The sequence below is a fragment of the Aspergillus steynii genome (assembly GCF_002849105.1).
Source record: "Aspergillus steynii IBT 23096 chromosome Unknown P170scaffold_1, whole genome shotgun sequence".
NCBI lineage: Eukaryota > Fungi > Ascomycota > Eurotiomycetes > Eurotiales > Aspergillaceae > Aspergillus > Aspergillus steynii.
Genome location: NW_020194398.1, coordinates 3,300,826 through 3,317,188, shown reverse-complemented (window position 1 = coordinate 3,317,188; position 16,363 = coordinate 3,300,826). Strand labels below are relative to the sequence as shown.

The 16,363-nt window shown below is 51.3% G+C and overlaps 7 protein-coding genes across 7 annotated transcripts; 6 read left to right on the top strand and 1 right to left on the bottom strand.

Annotated features, from left to right (window-relative positions):
* Window positions 1-33: 33 nt before the first annotated feature.
* Window positions 34-1,310, top strand: P170DRAFT_346861 (uncharacterized protein; the record flags this gene model as incomplete). The annotated part of the gene is made up of 4 exons (XM_024843591.1): window positions 34-327; window positions 396-772; window positions 836-900; window positions 967-1,310. 4 exons carry the CDS (start codon window positions 34-36, stop codon window positions 1,308-1,310), a joined length of 1,080 nt encoding a protein of 359 aa, XP_024710012.1.
* Window positions 1,311-1,618: 308 nt separating this feature from the next.
* On the top strand, window positions 1,619-2,501 carry P170DRAFT_432334 (alpha/beta hydrolase). The gene has a single exon (XM_024848240.1). The coding sequence runs from the start codon at window positions 1,653-1,655 to the stop codon at window positions 2,460-2,462; it is 810 nt and encodes a 269-aa protein (XP_024710011.1). The 5' UTR covers window positions 1,619-1,652; the 3' UTR covers window positions 2,463-2,501.
* Window positions 2,502-3,934: 1,433 nt separating this feature from the next.
* Window positions 3,935-6,044, top strand: P170DRAFT_483405 (cytochrome P450; the record flags this gene model as incomplete). Its single annotated transcript, XM_024853894.1, has 7 exons — window positions 3,935-4,328; window positions 4,416-4,598; window positions 4,670-5,013; window positions 5,115-5,239; window positions 5,293-5,576; window positions 5,665-5,766; window positions 5,848-6,044. 7 exons carry the CDS (start codon window positions 3,935-3,937, stop codon window positions 6,042-6,044), a joined length of 1,629 nt encoding a protein of 542 aa, XP_024710010.1.
* An 886-nt stretch (window positions 6,045-6,930) lies between these two features.
* P170DRAFT_452406 (class I SAM-dependent methyltransferase) lies at window positions 6,931-7,978 on the top strand (the record flags this gene model as incomplete). Its single annotated transcript, XM_024851269.1, has 4 exons — window positions 6,931-6,983; window positions 7,050-7,160; window positions 7,219-7,469; window positions 7,563-7,978. The coding sequence occupies 4 exons, from the start codon at window positions 6,931-6,933 to the stop codon at window positions 7,976-7,978; spliced, it is 831 nt and encodes a 276-aa protein (XP_024710009.1).
* A 543-nt stretch (window positions 7,979-8,521) lies between these two features.
* On the bottom strand, window positions 8,522-9,463 carry P170DRAFT_460775 (uncharacterized protein; the record flags this gene model as incomplete). Its single annotated transcript, XM_024851965.1, has 4 exons — window positions 9,295-9,463; window positions 9,037-9,237; window positions 8,745-8,781; window positions 8,522-8,592 (listed from the first exon to the last, which is right to left on the bottom strand). Exons 1-4 carry the CDS (start codon window positions 9,445-9,447, stop codon window positions 8,522-8,524), a joined length of 462 nt encoding a protein of 153 aa, XP_024710008.1. The 5' UTR covers window positions 9,448-9,463.
* A 2,457-nt stretch (window positions 9,464-11,920) lies between these two features.
* Window positions 11,921-12,768, top strand: P170DRAFT_452405 (uncharacterized protein; the record flags this gene model as incomplete). Its single annotated transcript, XM_024851268.1, has 2 exons — window positions 11,921-12,317; window positions 12,374-12,768. Exons 1-2 carry the CDS (start codon window positions 12,035-12,037, stop codon window positions 12,766-12,768), a joined length of 678 nt encoding a protein of 225 aa, XP_024710007.1. The 5' UTR covers window positions 11,921-12,034.
* A 209-nt stretch (window positions 12,769-12,977) lies between these two features.
* On the top strand, window positions 12,978-15,743 carry P170DRAFT_452404 (Zn(II)2Cys6 transcription factor). Its single transcript, XM_024851267.1, has 8 exons — window positions 12,978-13,077; window positions 13,160-13,287; window positions 13,337-13,396; window positions 13,447-13,814; window positions 13,868-14,184; window positions 14,241-14,651; window positions 14,700-14,929; window positions 14,984-15,743. The coding sequence occupies exons 1-8, from the start codon at window positions 13,054-13,056 to the stop codon at window positions 15,462-15,464; spliced, it is 2,019 nt and encodes a 672-aa protein (XP_024710006.1). The 5' UTR covers window positions 12,978-13,053; the 3' UTR covers window positions 15,465-15,743.
* The last annotated feature ends 620 nt before the right edge of the window (window positions 15,744-16,363 follow it).

Here is a 16,363-nt window from a genome sequence, read left to right as displayed (position 1 = left end):
CTCACCAACACTGTCACTCTTTCATATCGCGCAATGGCGTCTCAATCTCAACCGCCGCCTGGTCTTCCCGATCATATCAGTCCTCTATATGTTGTATTTCTCTCGATAACGGGGGTGATGACCTTCTTGTCGACATGCTGTGTGATTGCGCGATTTGTCTCCCGATACTACACGCTCTCCATTAAGTGGGATGACTGGTTCTGCCTTCTTGCGCTGGTCTTCGCCTACGGCTTCCTGTGCACGACTGCCCTCGTCGCAACCGTGGGACGCTCGGGCTTCCACCTCATGCAGTACACGGATCCGCTGGTTCTCGAGAAGTTCTTCCAGGTACGTCGGTTTGAAAACCTCCCCCCAGGGATGCAGCGCGGCTAACATTTAGAGGTGATCTTGCATAGATCACCCTCGCCAACAATGTGATTTACAACGTCAGCGTCGGACTGAGCAAGATCTCGATTCTGCTGTTCTACCAGCGCATCTTCGCGATCAACAAAGCCTTCCTGTTCTGCACCTGGGTGACTGTAGGGCTTTCCGTGGGGGCGTGCATGGCCGCCATCTTCGGGCTCATTTTCTCCTCCAACCCGGTGCAAGCGCAGTGGAAGTTCTGGCTGCCCCATACGACAATCAATAACAAGAGCTTCTGGATTGCCATGGGGATCGTCAACATCTTGCTCGATGTGACTGTCCTGGCCCTGCCGCAGCCGATGGTCTGGCGGCTGCATCAGACCCGTCAGCGTCGGATCTTGCTTTCTCTGGTCTTTAGTTTGGGAGGCTTGTGAGTGAACTTCTCCCGATCCTTCGTCGATTCGATTAGACTGGTACTAATCCGTGTTCGCAGCGTCTGCATTGCCAGTACGATCCGGCTTGTTTACATGGCCACGGTGGACGTCAACGATCTGACATGTATGTACTCTCGACCGTTTCCCTCCCTTTGCTTTCCCCCTGTACTGAGCCTATTCTCTCCCTCAGACACCTTCGTCACCCCGGGCATCTGGACGATGATCGAAATGAACATCAGCATCATCTGCGCCTGTCTGCCCGTGATCCCCAACCTGGTGCGGTACGTCCGAGCAAATCGATCCACCGTTGGAGGCAGCACAGGCTGGAACAGCCTCGTCAAGCCCTTTCGCAGCGGAAAGTCTGGCTTCAGCGCCGCCAGCTCCATTCGATCGCGCACCGGCGGGTCCCGAGAAGGACTGTACACCAACATCGAAGCCGCGAGCCCCGACGAGAGCAATTACCAGATGGGCGATGTGGGCACGGTTCATGTGAAGATGGACCTGTCGCAGAATTGGGATTCCGCAAAGCAATGACGGTCTACCGATGTATACTCTGGTAGGAACGTGGGGGGATCGGAACTACTGCTGCTGGGGCGGAGAAAAACGAAGGAATCCAAGTAATCTCACTAGTTTCTAATGCCATTTCGTTCTGGATGCCCAGTCCTTGTCTCTTTGTTCCAGGGCTCCACCCATCGCCAGTCGGGGGATAGCGAGTGTAACGCCGCTCTAGCGAGCCTTGCACGATCCCTGCTAGAGTCTTGCTAGCGTCTTGGAGTCTTACACCCTCACGATATATAAACGACGGTCAGTCAACATTTCCCTCCTGCAATTCCTCCCAACTCTCTCCAAGTACATTATCCTGCCTAAACATTCATCATGGCCACCACCAACATCTCCACCATGTCCAACCCCGCCATCGTCCTCGTTCACGGCGCCTGGCACCAACCCTCCTCCTACTCTCTTTTCACCGACGCTCTGCGCAACTACGGCCATGAAGTGCACGTCCCGCGCCTCCTGTCCGTAAACGGCGCGCGCCCGCCAAATGCCAGCCTGGAAGAAGACAGCGACATGATCCGTAACTACGTCGAGAGCCTCGTCTCCGCGCGCCGCGACGTCGTGGTCGTCTGCCACTCCTACGGCGGACAAGTCGGGACCAACGCACTCTACGGGCTCGGAGTCAACACTCGGCGCGAACTGGGGCTCCCCGGCGGTATCTTCCACCTCGTCTACATGGCCGGGTTCGCCGTCACGGAAGGAACGTCCATGACCGACGTGGTGGTGGCCCACGGCCAGGGCGATCTGATGGACCTAGCGTTCGACTTCGCGGAGGACCGGACGTGCGTGTCGCGGGACCCGAAGACGCTGTTGATCGGGCCGTCAGAACGGACGGACGAGGAGGTCGACGCCTACATTTCCACGTTCAAGCGATGGAACGGGAATGCGTTCGACGAGAAGCTGAAGCATGTCGCGTGGCGGCCCAAGGACGGCGGTATCCCGAACATCGGATACATCTACTCGACGCAGGACTTGACGGTGCCGTTTGAGTACCAGAAGGATTTCGTGCAGACGATGCGCGACGCTGGCAGTCAGGTGCAGACCTGGGAGGTGGAGACGGGCCATTGTGCTTCCTTCACTAAGACTGAGGAGGTCGCGGAGATTATCCATGGATTGGCATGTGGAAACTAGAGGGGGTTCTTGCTATCATGTCTACTTGCTGGGGTTGTTTGGGCTGTTAGAGATTAAGAATGAAGATTGTCTTTCTATCCCCCTCGAATGTATGATTTTTCCTTTTCAAAGAGTCAATAGATAGTACATTCAGGGGAGCGCAAGGCCAATTGCTATGTGGCCATAACACAAATCCGATCTTAACGTAGCCAACCCGGCCACGTAGCAGTGCATTGTGCACGATCACTACATCCGATGTCTACAGTCCCACCATCCTAGTGGGCCTCGGATCCGCCATGAGTACGATAAACTGCGGCCCCTGCGAAAGCCCTTCGCGTGAATCTGGCCAGGCCTGTAACTAGACCCATGGATACTAAGGTAGCTAGGTACTACTAGTCATCGCTACACTACAGGACTTGCCTTGGACTAGGAGACAGGCGGGGCTAAAGACGGCCTTGTTGGACCAACAACTCACTGTATCTACCTTGATACTGTCCATACGATGGGCTATAATGTTCTATATTTACTCTTTTACGAAAGCTAAGCCCTGCGCTGAGTGGCTGACGGGTTGCGTTGCATTAATACCGCCGTGTTTGGTAGTGTTTATTGGGGCGATAAACAGTGGCACTTTAAGCGCTTACGGGGTTTCCTTCACTCCGGAGTATGTGCACCCCTGCACCAACGCATAGTCCAGTGGTAAATGCATCTTCTATCCCGCAAAATGCAGTGGGGCGACGGACTGGACCGAACTCCAGTCTATTTGGCCCCCAATTAAGGCCAGTCCGTTCCTATCGAATCTCGCATCTAATCTTATTTCATCTGGCAATCCAATCCGCCTCGACGGCCAGCTACGGCTCCTGTGGATACCTCGTCCGTACAGACCAACTTTTAATTTCTGCGGGGATTTCTAGGGTCGTCCCCGCAAACAGCCCCCAATTTCTGGTAAGTACGCCATCCACTCGCGGTCCTCATATGTGGTCGCAACTATGGCCGCTTCCGTATGAGATTGAGGATCCGATCATCCCTGCATTGACTCCATTGACTACCTAGGCGCAGAAGGAGCCAGGGAACCGTCGTCGATTAATGTTACATCGCCATGGTTTGACGTGCAAAGCGTCCAGGGTCTATGTGTTATCAACCAGTGGTCGTGGTGATTCTCCGGCTCTTCCGCATGGGGCAATACCGAGGACTGTCGCCGTTCTTTCACCAATTGATACACTTGCCTACTGCCTACGCTAAAAAGTCGCCTTGTGCCAAGACATGCCTGAATCACCATCTTGGAGTAACCAATGCGTTCTGGGTGGGGTTGTTCGAGTAATCAAGGCAAAAAAAGAGCGAACTGAGCAAACATGAGCGGGCATAACGTGGAGTTGTCCCATGTCTACTGACTCAAGGGGCCGTCTATATTATGGCCTACCATCTCGACCAACAATTTTCAAGACTCCATCCTCTCTCTCTTGTAGTTCATGAGCTCTCTCCGATCGCTCTAGACCATGACCCTCACTCAAGAACTGTGGAGCGCAGGCGCAATCGCGCTCATTTCCCACTGGGCCTTTTTCCGCCGCGGGGAACATGACCGAGCTGCTGCCAATATCGTGCGCGTGCACCTGCTGGTCTGCGGCGTCGTCGTCTTCCAGAAATGCAGACTCGCAGAGCTGCCTTACAGAGTAGCACTACAGGAGACGACCTTGCTCCTCGTGGTCTACACAGCCGCGCTATTCGCGAGCATTCTTCTCTACCGTCTTTTCTTCTCCCCTCTGCATCATATCAAAGGACCTCTTGCGCTGCGTTTGAGCAAATTAACCCACGTGTGGAAGCAAGCGCGAACTCAAAATTACGACGTCTTGCACGGGCTCCGCGACACTTACGGAGATGTTGTGCGCACTGGTCAGCCTTTTCCATACCCTCGAGCACGGCCGTTGGAACGAGCCTTGAGGTGGAAGTAGATTGCTGATCGAAATGGATTGCAATTAGGCCCTAGCGAGGTGACCCTCTTCGGCACCGAGGCATTCTACCAAGTTCATGGCAAAGGTTCACACTGTACCCGCGCCAGCTACTATGACTTGCTGCATCCAATGATTTCGCTGGCCACTGCTCGCGATCCGGTCCTTCACGCTTACCGACGGAAGGTCTGGGAGCCAGCATTCAGTATCAGAGGTAGGCGAATGATTCCCGTCTTTCCAGCGGGGTGAGGGAAAGAAACCAATTGACCTTTTGATGATCTGCAGCAATCGAGAGACTCGAACCTCTGATATACCAGAAAGCAGACCTGTTGGTCCGTCAGCTTCGGGACCAGCAGAAGAACGGCCCAGTCGATATCTCCACGTGGATGGAGTATTACACCTTCGATCTGATGGGGGAGTTCGGCCTCACGATCAAGTTCGAGTGTCTCGAGAGAGCAGGGCCACATCCGATCCTGTCTCTGTTTCACATGTCCCATCGCAAGCTGGGTCCCTTGTCTCCAGCCCCATGGATGAGGCACCTGCTCATGGGGATTCCTGGAGTCAAACGGCTCAAACCCTACAAGCGGTTCATGGACTGGGCGCATGATGAGCTGAACCGGAATATTCGCGTAAGTTCTCTCAACCCGCTGGTTGTTAGTGAGCGACGACTGGGTAGACAGGACCACTGCTTCGAGCTGAGATTCTAACGATGGTTCTTTCTCCTGTGAAGGAAGTAAGCACGGAACGAACGGATATCATGAGGTGGATTCTCGACGACGCCAAAGCGACGGACGGCATCGAGGCCAACTGGCGCTATCTGATGGGCGATCTCGTTCTCGTCATGGCAGCGGGGAGGTGAGTCGCCCCCTCTATCATCCCCAGTTCATGAACTCAGTACGCAAAACCAGTGAGCCCATGTGCCAAATCCTCTCGAACATCATGTACCACCTGATCCAGCACCCCGATCACCTGCATCGCCTCCGCGACGAATTGGCGACCATCAACGTGCGCGACTACAAGGCCCTGCAGCACCTGACGCACCTGACGGCGTGTATCTACGAGACCCTGCGCATGAACCCTCCCGTGGCCTCGGCTGGGCTACGAGTCTCTCCCTATGAAGGGATGACGGTGTATGGGAAGTTCATTCCCGGCGGGACCACCATCGCGGTTCCTCAGTACAGTCTCTGTCGAGGTATTCCACTCCCTTGGAAGCAATTTCCAACGCGTCTTCCTCAACGTACCTTGCATAATAACTGGCTAACCGGCTCAACTGCATTCAGACTCGAGGAATTTCAAACAACCAGACAGTTGGATTCCCGAGCGCTTCTCAACCCAGCCCCATCTCATCTTGGACAAGCAGGCCTTCACGCCGTGGAACATTGGTTAGTTGATACCCCCCAAAGCTGAGAACGTGGATCTCCATGAGAAACCCGAGCTAATGATTGAACAACCCGGCGCCCTAGGCGACTATCAATGTCCTGGAAAGAACCTAAGTCTCATGGAGATCCGAGTCGCGCTGGCCCTGATCCTCACCGAGCTGGACTTTGAATTTGCCCCCGGCGAGAACGGAAAAGGCCTCTTCACGGAGTCGCTGGATTACTTCACGACGACTCCGGGGCCACTGCACTTGGTATTCAGGTCTAGGGCGGGGGAATCATAGATGGCTGCACGCCAGCCTGGAGCTAAGAGCCTGGGCCTTGTGGATCCGGTGTGTTTAGACCTATCGGTGGCATGTAAATAGCAAATACTACAGTGTGAGATCTTAGCAAGAAGCCACATCGGGGCATCACGGATTAACAGCGGGAGATACACGGGAAGACTCCTAGGCGCCTTACGCCCATTCATGTGGTAATGCCTCTATCCCTCGGGGGCTCCACAGGGCTATCCTTTGAATCCACAACTTCTTTCAGCCCTGAAGCCTCTGGACTCCTTGCGGGGGTTCGGGAGCGATAAGCACTAATCCTTGGGGGCTGCAGTTCCCACCTTTTCTTTACGCACTATGTAACCTAACTTGAGTCAATTCAATTTTATTTTAGTTAATTTCCTTTTTCTTCGGGGGACGTTGGATTGGATCTCCTGCTGACAGATTTCCCCAACATTCCCCGATGCGCTAATGCAAGCCAGAACGACTTAGGCTGGAGTTGATTCTAGTTAGTTCTAGTTAGTAGATGGCCGATTACTGGGTATTACCAGGTAAAACCAAATACCGTTTCAATGGCTTGATATGCAGCCAAGCCCTATGTCACCTGCCGCCCCCATGTCGAGATATGAGAGCAAGATGTCAGGCCAATACTACCAGACACCCGACTGCAAGTTGTAGGCGCAGTAGACTTAGTTCTAGGCAGCTTGGAGAGTTTGGGGGTAATCCTCGCTCCAGGCTTCTCTTGACAAGCGACTTGTAGGGTTCCTCCCACGGGATATATAGTCTTTCCTTCACGGCGGTGCAGCAGGTCTTTCTCTTCTAGGACTTATAGATAGTAGACAATAACTAAATCACACTACAAGCTTACAGCTCGAGCTTGTTCCAGCAAAGTCCGATCAACAACATGTCACAACCTCCAAGCTATGTCCTCCCCCGTGATCACCTCGACAACGTTCGGTAAGCCCTCACCTCACCTACTTCACAACAGCTCCGAATTTGACACACTGACTGACAACCATAAAGACTAAACCTCCACCACTACCTCTGCGTGGAGCTCTTCGGATACCACACCCACCCCGACATCCCAACCAACAACGCCCACCTCAAAGTCGCAGACATCGGCACAGGAACCGGGTATGTATCCAGACCCTAACCGGGCCAACCGATCAGCTCCCTAACCTCTATATTATAGCGTCTGGCTCACAGACCTTGCCCGACGACTCCCCCCGTCGGTACAGCTTGACGCATTCGACATTTCGCTCGAGGCTCTTCCACACAAGGAATGGCTCCCAGCCAATATCCGCTCTTTCGCATGGGACATCAAAACCGACGTTCCTGCAGATCTCGTCGGTGTCTACGATATCGTCCACGTCAGCAATTTCTGCTTGGTTCTACTCGAAGAAGAGCTCCAGCCTGTGCTGGCGAAAGTGCTGAGCCTGCTCAGTACGGCCTCCCTTCCTCCCCTTCCCCTCAGCACAATATCTCCGGAATATAGACCCATTGCCCACGCCCCATACTAACTAACCCACCACACAGAGCCCGGCGGCCACCTGCAATGGTCAGAAGTCGACATGGGCTCGTTCCGAATCCAAACCGCCACGCCTCGCCCTGAATCGTCAACCGCCGCGCTCGAGCGCCTCTTCCGACTCTCCGAAGGCCACGACCCACGCCTCCAACCGCGCTGGGTCCCTCATCTCGCCTCGAAGCTCTCCGTCGCCGGCTACGACGCCGTGACCGCCGACGTCCGCGACGCAGACGGCGCTCTGGCGCTCGCGCTGCACGACTGCAACCTGCTGATCAACGCGAGCTTCGCGCGGCGGTTTGCGGTGGACGAGCCCATGGCGAAGACCATTGCTCAGCTGATGGGTGAGGTGGAGCGCGAGACGCGGGAGGGGGCTTGTTGGGCGTTTACGAGGTATACTGTGGTGGGGAGGAAGCCGGATGTAGAGTAGGAGAATAGTTGAGGATGGAGGATGGGGCCTTGGGACTGAGGAGAGATTCTTAGGAGATGATAGTATTAGGGAATAAATAGAAGATAGTTCAGAAAGGAGACATAGTATGATATAGTAAAGTAAAAGATAGAGGGATGTGAGAGCTTGAATTATACGGTTTCTTGAGCTTGTTTCTGGGCTTATAACCTGTTGAAATAATATTCTCTACAGGGGGGCTATCGGGAACTGTATTGGGGGTATTGAGATAATTTAGTTGCTTTTTAACCAATTGCTATTCTGAGGGACCATGTAGGCTATACAAATAATGCTTGATGTGTGCTGAGACTAGCCTTTAATCTATGATATAGGGCATACGATTTCGGCTACGGGACTACAGCTTAACTGGATTGCCAGCTTGGACGACTCAGCTCAAGTAGCCGCAGAAAGTAGAAGACACGGCAGGAAGAAAAAGCTATGGTAACCAGAGAGGATCTTTGTTGCACAGTGTCATTAGATTTAGTTACCACTAAAGTAGAGTTTACTGGTGTAGATGTTCAAGAACACTCATAGATCTAGAGCTGGGTTGAACTTTCGGATGGACACAAACGTAGAGTGTTTCACGGGGCTAAGGATTGCTGCCGAGACCGTTATGTTATGGATCCTTATCTTTCTATCAGATGACTTACTATTCGCCATTACTCGCTGCGCTAGATCCTCAGATTAAACTGCTCCGAGTGCCTTGACTTGTAGGTAGACTGGTGGAGTAACAATATATAGTCCGTCTTACCTCTTCCGCTCATCCTGTGCTCAGTGATTGCCTCACGCTGCTCAGGGCGTGCTCAGGTCTATTCAGTGAAAGTAAAGGCTGTCGACCTGGCTAGAAAATCAAGTCCATATGTTCCGTAGTAGCGACCTATCTTCTATTCACGTACAGGAATTTAAAAAAAAAAATTTACTATACTTCGCAGCATAAAACACTGAACTGCCCAAATAACTCGCATAGCCGTCCCATCGCAAAATGCAATACAGAAGAAAACCACAGTAACGCATCAATGACACCCATGATGTCCATGCCCTACCGTTTCCTCTGTTCGCTCCTTGTATTGCGCCCAGGCCAGCATTCCGCCGCTGATGACAATCCGGCAAATCATACTGCGACTGAGACCTTCTCGGCGTAGTCCCCACGCGAGCGATAAGATTGAAATAGCCAGAAAGACATATCGCAGGTTCTGCAGACTAGCCGCCGTCACTGAGCCAGCAAATACCAAATCCAGAATGGTCTGGACATAACAGCTTAGATTTATGTGTAAAGACAACCACATGGAAGAGGGCCATACCGGTAGCCAGCAGCACGAACAGGATAATAATGCGAAGCTCTCCGGCAAAGCTATCGAGCACACTTGAAGAGCACGCGTTGAGAGACTCTTTTCATTCGGGGCCGAGTTTGTGGCTTCTTTGGTGGCAGGAGGGGGGCAGTTGGCGCATGACATGTTGGGTACCTTTTTCGAAGTATATTGATGGCTGATTTCTTCAAAATGGTGAATGGACGGGTTTAGGTTTCTATATATGTGTCCTTTGTGGAGCAGGAGAAACAGGGATGAGGCTGGGGCGGAATGCGGCATTTGTGCTACCGAGGACTCTCCACACTATGATTAAAATGAATGCGCCTTATCACGTTGTATTTTATAGCATTTAATATAGGTTCGTATATACATTTATCTCGTATTAAAATTGGAATATATTTGATTTATGTTGTTGACAACCCGGTAAAGTCCAGGACGACGCCAGAGGCTGGAGGAGCCTTTGAAGCAAGGGAGTGCAGGGATAAAAGCCCTTATCACTTATTAGTACTTATTTATTAGCTCTGAGGTCATTGAACTATCTTATTTTTGAAGGTTATCATCCTGTGGCAAGGGTACAAGAGTAAACCAAGTCTGCTGAACTAATCATTATTACCAACAAAGATGTCTTCTGTCTAGCTCCTAGCTAACCAAAAAGAAAAAGTATGATCTTCCAACGATGATACTATCCTTCGCTTTCTCAATATTCCGGATAGGTGTACGTTCGGTAATTTCTGCCAATTTCCCTAGAGGGATCCACATTCCTTTGTGGACAGCGACAAGCACTGAGGTTCGCCCATCCCCAAAACACAATCACCAGGCCCGGGATGAATCGACACAACGCCTCCTTCTCAAAACGATATCCCCACCAGAACATGCCGTCCCAGAGGATGCAAGCCCCTAGGAGCATGAGCACACGGTCGAACTCTTTCAGCTTGCCGACGGCGTAGAACTCCAAAAACGACACGGTGAGGGCAAGGTAGATTATCGTTCGGACTTTGTAGATCCTAAAGCGTGGAGGGTGCATCCGTCCCCGTGCCACATATCCCGGCGCCATGAATAGATTTAGGGATTGAAACACGGCGAAGAGCGGGGCAAAGAGAGGTGGAAATTGATGGATCATATTGTGATAGTTCATATCACTGGCTTCGTTAATCAGACAGAGGATTAGGCAGTTGAGGTTTGAAGTTTGAGGTTTTGAGTCTGCAGTTGGAATGGTGGAAGCAGATGCTTTGGTGGAAAGCAGAGAGGCGAGATCTCTTATTATTTATAATGGTAAGATACAACTGACTTCTCAATGCTTGTTTATTCAGACAAAGGTGACAGCAAACAAGTCCTTCAAACTCATTCTGTTTGATTGGCAGGTTCCAGGTTTGATGGCCTTTCTTTTGTCATTCTCCCCCAGTATATCTGGATTGGCCGCTGGGTCAAGATAAAGAAATATATTTGATAAGCGGAAGTTCCAGGGATTTATTGGTGAAATATTTGCGCTCAGGTATTCTGGAACCTGTTTGCGAGAACCCATTGTTGATTGGTTTATCAAGGCGCAGATGGCGTTGAAGAGACCTGGCATCGGACGACAGAAGATAATGCGGCGGATTTTATTGTAGAGATTGTGCTCCGATATGATGCCGAACTAGGTGGGTTTCAACCTCTGCATCGGTTGCGAATTCGCTTAGACAAATCGCAGGTGTTTATTCGCAGATGACATCCAGGAAGTGCAGTTCAATATCGTGGAGGACGTCGATAATCTGAGAAAAAGAACACTTCAGTCGAGATATCTTAGAGATGGCAGGTATTCAGCGAGTACGCACGTCCTCTTTGAATGATTTCTTCTTGGAAAATCCACAGATATAGATAGGCTCATCTCAGCACCAGGCTGCAGATTCAAATTCTTCATGCATGGATCAAGACGTTCCATTTTTCACCAATCGAAACTCCCCGGCATGCGCGGTTTCTGATCCTCCTCTTTCTTCTTCTCCATAGCCCCCTCGCCCCACCGCTCCCTCCAGCATGCCAGCTCCTCTTTCCACAGGTCATTGACGCAAGGATCGCACGAGCTCCCGCAGCATTCGCCCAGTCCTGGCGGCGGCGGTGGATCATCATGGGCACGTTCAGCCGCGCGCACCAGCTGCTTGGTGCGGGTACCTGTCAGACGCTTGGCATTTTTGATGCGGGGGACCTCTGTAGGGGTGTATAGTGGAGCAGGAGACATGGCTGATTCAGAGATGTCTGTTAGGAAAATTGAACATTCTTCGCGCTTTATATCCAGCAGCCGAGGATAAGGGGGTAAATGTTCTGCCGGTTATTATCGTGCTTAGTCACATTTAGCATACTGGTTGATCTACATGTACAGTCAGAATTAGGCAGTAACAGCTTCATGATATTCGATATGCTTTCTTAGATCTTCGTTTCTGCCTAGAATATTAACAGTCATCTCAGGGTCCAGTTCATCGTAGTCCGTTCTTTCTCCGACGACGCCTTTCCGAATTGGTTCGGAGCTCCGACATCTCGGCCTCCGACGGTGAGCCCGAAGCTTCATACAAGCGTTTCCACTATTCTTCAGGGAGATTAAAGTAAATTGTTTTATAAACAGCCCGGATTTAGGGGGCTTGAGCCGGCGGTCGTGTATTTCCTATTCGTTCTTTTATTCAGGAACGTGCCAGAACCGAGCCTAAATCCACTACAGAACCCAATTCTCTCCGCCTATCTAAACAACTCGGTGACATCAATAAACATGCCCCTATTGAGGAATCTCCTACTGAAAGGCATTCCAGCCGGTGGAGTGCTTGCAACGACAAGCTTTTTCTACAGCACCCGCCACATTGACTTTGTTCCCCTATCTCCTTCCGACCCAATCTTTCATACCAACTACCTTAAGAGCTACAATCCCTCCGACAACCCGACCATCCATGACTTGCATACTCGGAAGGTTCCGATCTCGCAAATAGACCCTGTTCTTTTGCAGGACAAGCAGAAGCTCCTCGAGCGATACTGCGGTGGAGTTTGGGCCGGACTCGGTAAGACTGCTTACATTTGTCTTCACGTAGATTAACAGCTGATCGAAATCGCGAAGGGTTCGCAATTCAACGCATTCTCCTCACATGTTTCCATAGAACACCGGCTACCGCGCAGCAGCTCTGGTTGCCATCCGAGCTTCTCGGGTCAAATTTCGAGCCAGGAACCACGATCGTCGATCACTTCAATGTCCTGGAGAAGTCTGGGAGTGCAATTCTCATCCGCGGCGGGGATGTAGTTTCGAATCAGGGCCTGCGGCCTTTAGATGCGTTAATGGAAGTCAGTGTAGAGGTGAAATCCGAAGATGAAGTGGTTGAGTTTGGCTTCAAGACTTTGTTCTTTCAGGGTCTTGGAAAAGCAGAGGGGTCGTTGATGCCGGGGCCGGTAGTGTGGTTGCATGAGCAGTACGCCAAGGCGATGCTGGAGTCTGGGGTGCGATATGTCCTAAAGTAAGATGCAGGGTTCGGCTCAGAATGAGTCATCGGATCGACCATTGTATTGTTAAAACATTTGTATATCTACGTCAACCCATGTATAAAGGCCCAAGTGGATTTAGGGCTGCCCGCCAAGACATCAGTCAGCGGAAGAATCTCGACTCCTCGAAATGACTAAATCCGACGCGTATAACTTCACGGGTTCATCTGTTTCGCCGGCCCCCCTTACCTAGGTCATCCCTCTAGCTTGCAATTTTTTCCGCACTTAAAATCAATGATTTGCTACCCTTGAAGCTACTACCTAATGACTGGGGAAGTATTGCCTGCCGTAAGTGTCGATGTCGATGGCGATTTGTCCTTTTCCGTAAGCTTACGGTCAAGCATTTACTTACACGCTAATGGTCCGTTAGTGCGATCTGTGCTATTCGAGAAAAGTGAAGTGCGATAGACAAGAAAAGTGCTCGAATTGCGCAGATGCCGGTACTGAATGTCGACGTTCACGGCCTCATCGGCCCACGAAGCCGAAATCTCTGTCGGGGTATGTTAGCTGGCAGCTTCAGAGTGTGAGTGCAAGCTGACATCAGCAGTGTGTCGGCTCTTGAGGAACGCATCTTGAATTTAGAAAAAGTAGCCTCCAGCTCTCGAAGGTATCCTCTCTCGTGCTGTTGATTCGAACACCCGATCTGATGTTTCCCAGCAGGACCAGTCTAAGCCCAAATACTAGTCATGACCATGAGGCAGAAGACGAACACTTTGTCAAACGGAGAAAGCTCGAGCATACTTCGCCACACGGCAGTACAGAATCAATCGGAGGCCCAGATGACTCCACTCATCATGCCAAATATGCCAAGGCTATCATCCAAAGCGAGCTTGATGGCAGTGAAAATATCAGCCGTGAGCGGTGGTCGACCCTCCGAGCTGCTTTGAGCTTTGTCGACGGGATGGCCAAAGGAGACAGCAACTCAGAGTCAGGGAAGGATTTACCATCCCAGGTACCGAGCCACGACCCCAAAATTGTTGTTCCTGATGCGCCCCCGCGAGAATTATTATATATGCTTCTTGAAGGTAATATGTTAACCCTTGTTGACTTGAGGAATTTACTGATCGATGGAGAACAGAGCCTTCGGTCGCGGAAGTACCGGGGAATCGTCTCACATGGCCAGATCATATCTCACAAAAGACACTGGAGAGAATGATAGTCTATCTCCTAGAGGATGAGTCTCGGGGGCAAATCTTTCACCAATACTCCGTGTGTGTCTATGTGAAAGCTATTTCACGTCTATACAATCTCTCAAGGGTGTCCACAAACAAATCTCTCCAGTACCAATTCGGCAATACCAGACGGTTATATGAAGCGGCTGCTATCCATGCGCTCAAACAACTTGATATTCTTGCCATGCCAAGCCTGGCCTTAATTCATGCATTGCTATCTGCTGTATGTCTTCATGATATCTCAAGGGCTTGTCTTTGGCATTGACATCTTTCATTCAGGGTCTTTTGATGCTATCCCTAGGAAGAGCAAACCACGCCTGGGTTCTAGCCTCCTATGCCTCTCGCCTGATAGTCTCTTTGAACTATCACGAAATAAGCGATCCTTCCCAGGAAGATGAAGAAGTCAAGAGCGTCTTGTACTGGTGCTACTTTGTCGATCGAACCCTCAGCGCCCTCCTAATCCGACCGCCGTCATTACCCAATCTCCAAGTCTCGCCCACCGATCTAGTCAGAATAGAGACATCAGTACCCTATACCCCGCTCATCCGCGTCATAATAGACCTGGCCCAAATCCAGGACCAACTGCTCGATATCTCACTCAACGGGAAGCACAGAGGTGCTGGCCAAGTCCTATCTCAATGTCAAAGCCTGCAAGAGAGAATGTGTATTATCTATACCAATTTGCGAGCTGTAAGTGAAGCGCTCCGTCCACAAGTCTCGGCTAACATATTGTCACAGGGCGGTGACTCTATACCTGAAATTATCAAAAGTGACTGGGTGGCTGTCGACTTCTGCTACTACGCCATTCTCGTCGAGATCCTGCGAACACGTCTACGATACGCTCCTAGCCCGCTAACACATCGAGAATGCCTCTCCTACGCCCGATGCTCCTTGAAAGCGTTCCAATACCTCCAGGAACACCTCGCAGATGTGGTTGATTTCACCCCATATCCATTCTTCCTCACATGGTTCATACATCCTTCTCCACCCCCATCCCCACCAATCAATACTAATCCAAACAGGACCATGTTCATGTACCCCCTCACCCCCTTCTTCGTCCTCGTCTGCAACATCATCGGAACCCTCGATAAAGATGACTACCACCTCATCCGCGCCATCACGCAAGGCCTCGCCAAATTCACTGAAAGCCCCTACGTCTCCAAGATGCTCAGCCTCCTCACCTCCCTACAGCGCCTGTGCGAGCCCTTATTCCAGACCGTCGAGAACCAGGACCCTCCACCGCCGCAAGGCCGACGATGGTTTCCGTCCGTTACCTCCGAGCCGGAGACTACCACCCCCGCGCAGAGTGCGAGTACATATGGGGCCGAGAACCCGTCGGTGTCGTCTGCGGCGCCTGTTGGGCCGCCGGCGGAACTGTGGATGCAGGGGCAGTATCCGGCTGAGGTTACGCCGTCGACAGAGGGCATGATGTGGCAGTTGTTTAATAGTCAGTTATCTCTAGGGCTGTTTGAGCCGGATTATTTGTCTTTTGGGACGGGTTGATGTGCAGTATCTAGATATTTATTTGGGGTTGGGGCGGATTGCGTCATTGGATCGGCCACTGCTGTTTGTCGGTGTATATATCCTAAGCTTCACCGTGGGTATTTCGGAGTATTCTGGAGTTGAGAATCTACCTACCTTCGATACCGCTCATCTCCTATCTGCCGCTGCAAATAACCAGACCCAAACATACTTCCTTATCGTCCAATCATCGCCCGTCGCCCGTTCACATGATACGATACAAGTCACCTGACCGCTTATCTCATCTCAAACAGAGCAAACATCATCCATTCATCACATCAATTCAATTCACCTGAGCAAGGAGAACCAACTAACTTAGTATTCCGGATATCCCTTCCACCGATCCCCTCGGCTAAGCCCATCCAGCACCTTCAGGATTCAATCGGCAAGTCAGACATCTCGATCGTCACAAGGATAGGATAGAATCGGAACCGCCGGCCAAGACCCCCCGACCGGACCTGCATGTCGCAACTCACTGGTCCGAACCCATCGGCTCTTGGCTGCGTCTAGCCCAGGGCAACAGAAGCTAAGCTGCAAGTCTTACCGAGGAACGGAGGGTAAGGCCAAAACAGGGAAGGTTTTTTTTTTTTTTTTTTTTCTTTCCTTTTTTTGTCCTACGGTTGTCTGCCTGGGTTGGGATGGATCTGTCAGGTGAAAATTCTTCATGCAGCCTGCATACAGGATGAGGCTACGTAGTGCAGTGTAGTATATCGCTACGTCGAAGTTCTCGTCCAGCGTCTACGGAATACGGTCTATGGAGGTATGCAGAGCACTCCGTGGTGGTCCACACCGATCGATTTTTCGGTCTCAATTGGGCGAGTGGAAGCGTAATCGTCGGCCTGAGCTGAGTCTCACTCTGACTCTGGGTGAACTGAACCGGA

What these genes read in the sequence shown, in the direction of transcription:
- P170DRAFT_432334 (XM_024848240.1), top strand. Translation starts at nt 1,653, where the DNA reads ATGGCCACCACCAACATCTCCACCATGTCCAACCCCGCCATCGTCCTC.
- P170DRAFT_452404 (XM_024851267.1), top strand. Translation starts at nt 13,054, where the DNA reads ATGACTGGGGAAGTATTGCCTGCC. An exon ending in CTGGGGAAGTATTGCCTGCC is followed by an intron (nt 13,078 to 13,159) that starts GTAAGTGTCGAT and finishes ATGGTCCGTTAG; the next exon opens with TGCGATCTGTGCTATTCGAG. An exon ending in TATCCATTCTTCCTCACATG is followed by an intron (nt 14,930 to 14,983) that starts GTTCATACATCC and finishes TAATCCAAACAG; the next exon opens with GACCATGTTCATGTACCCCC.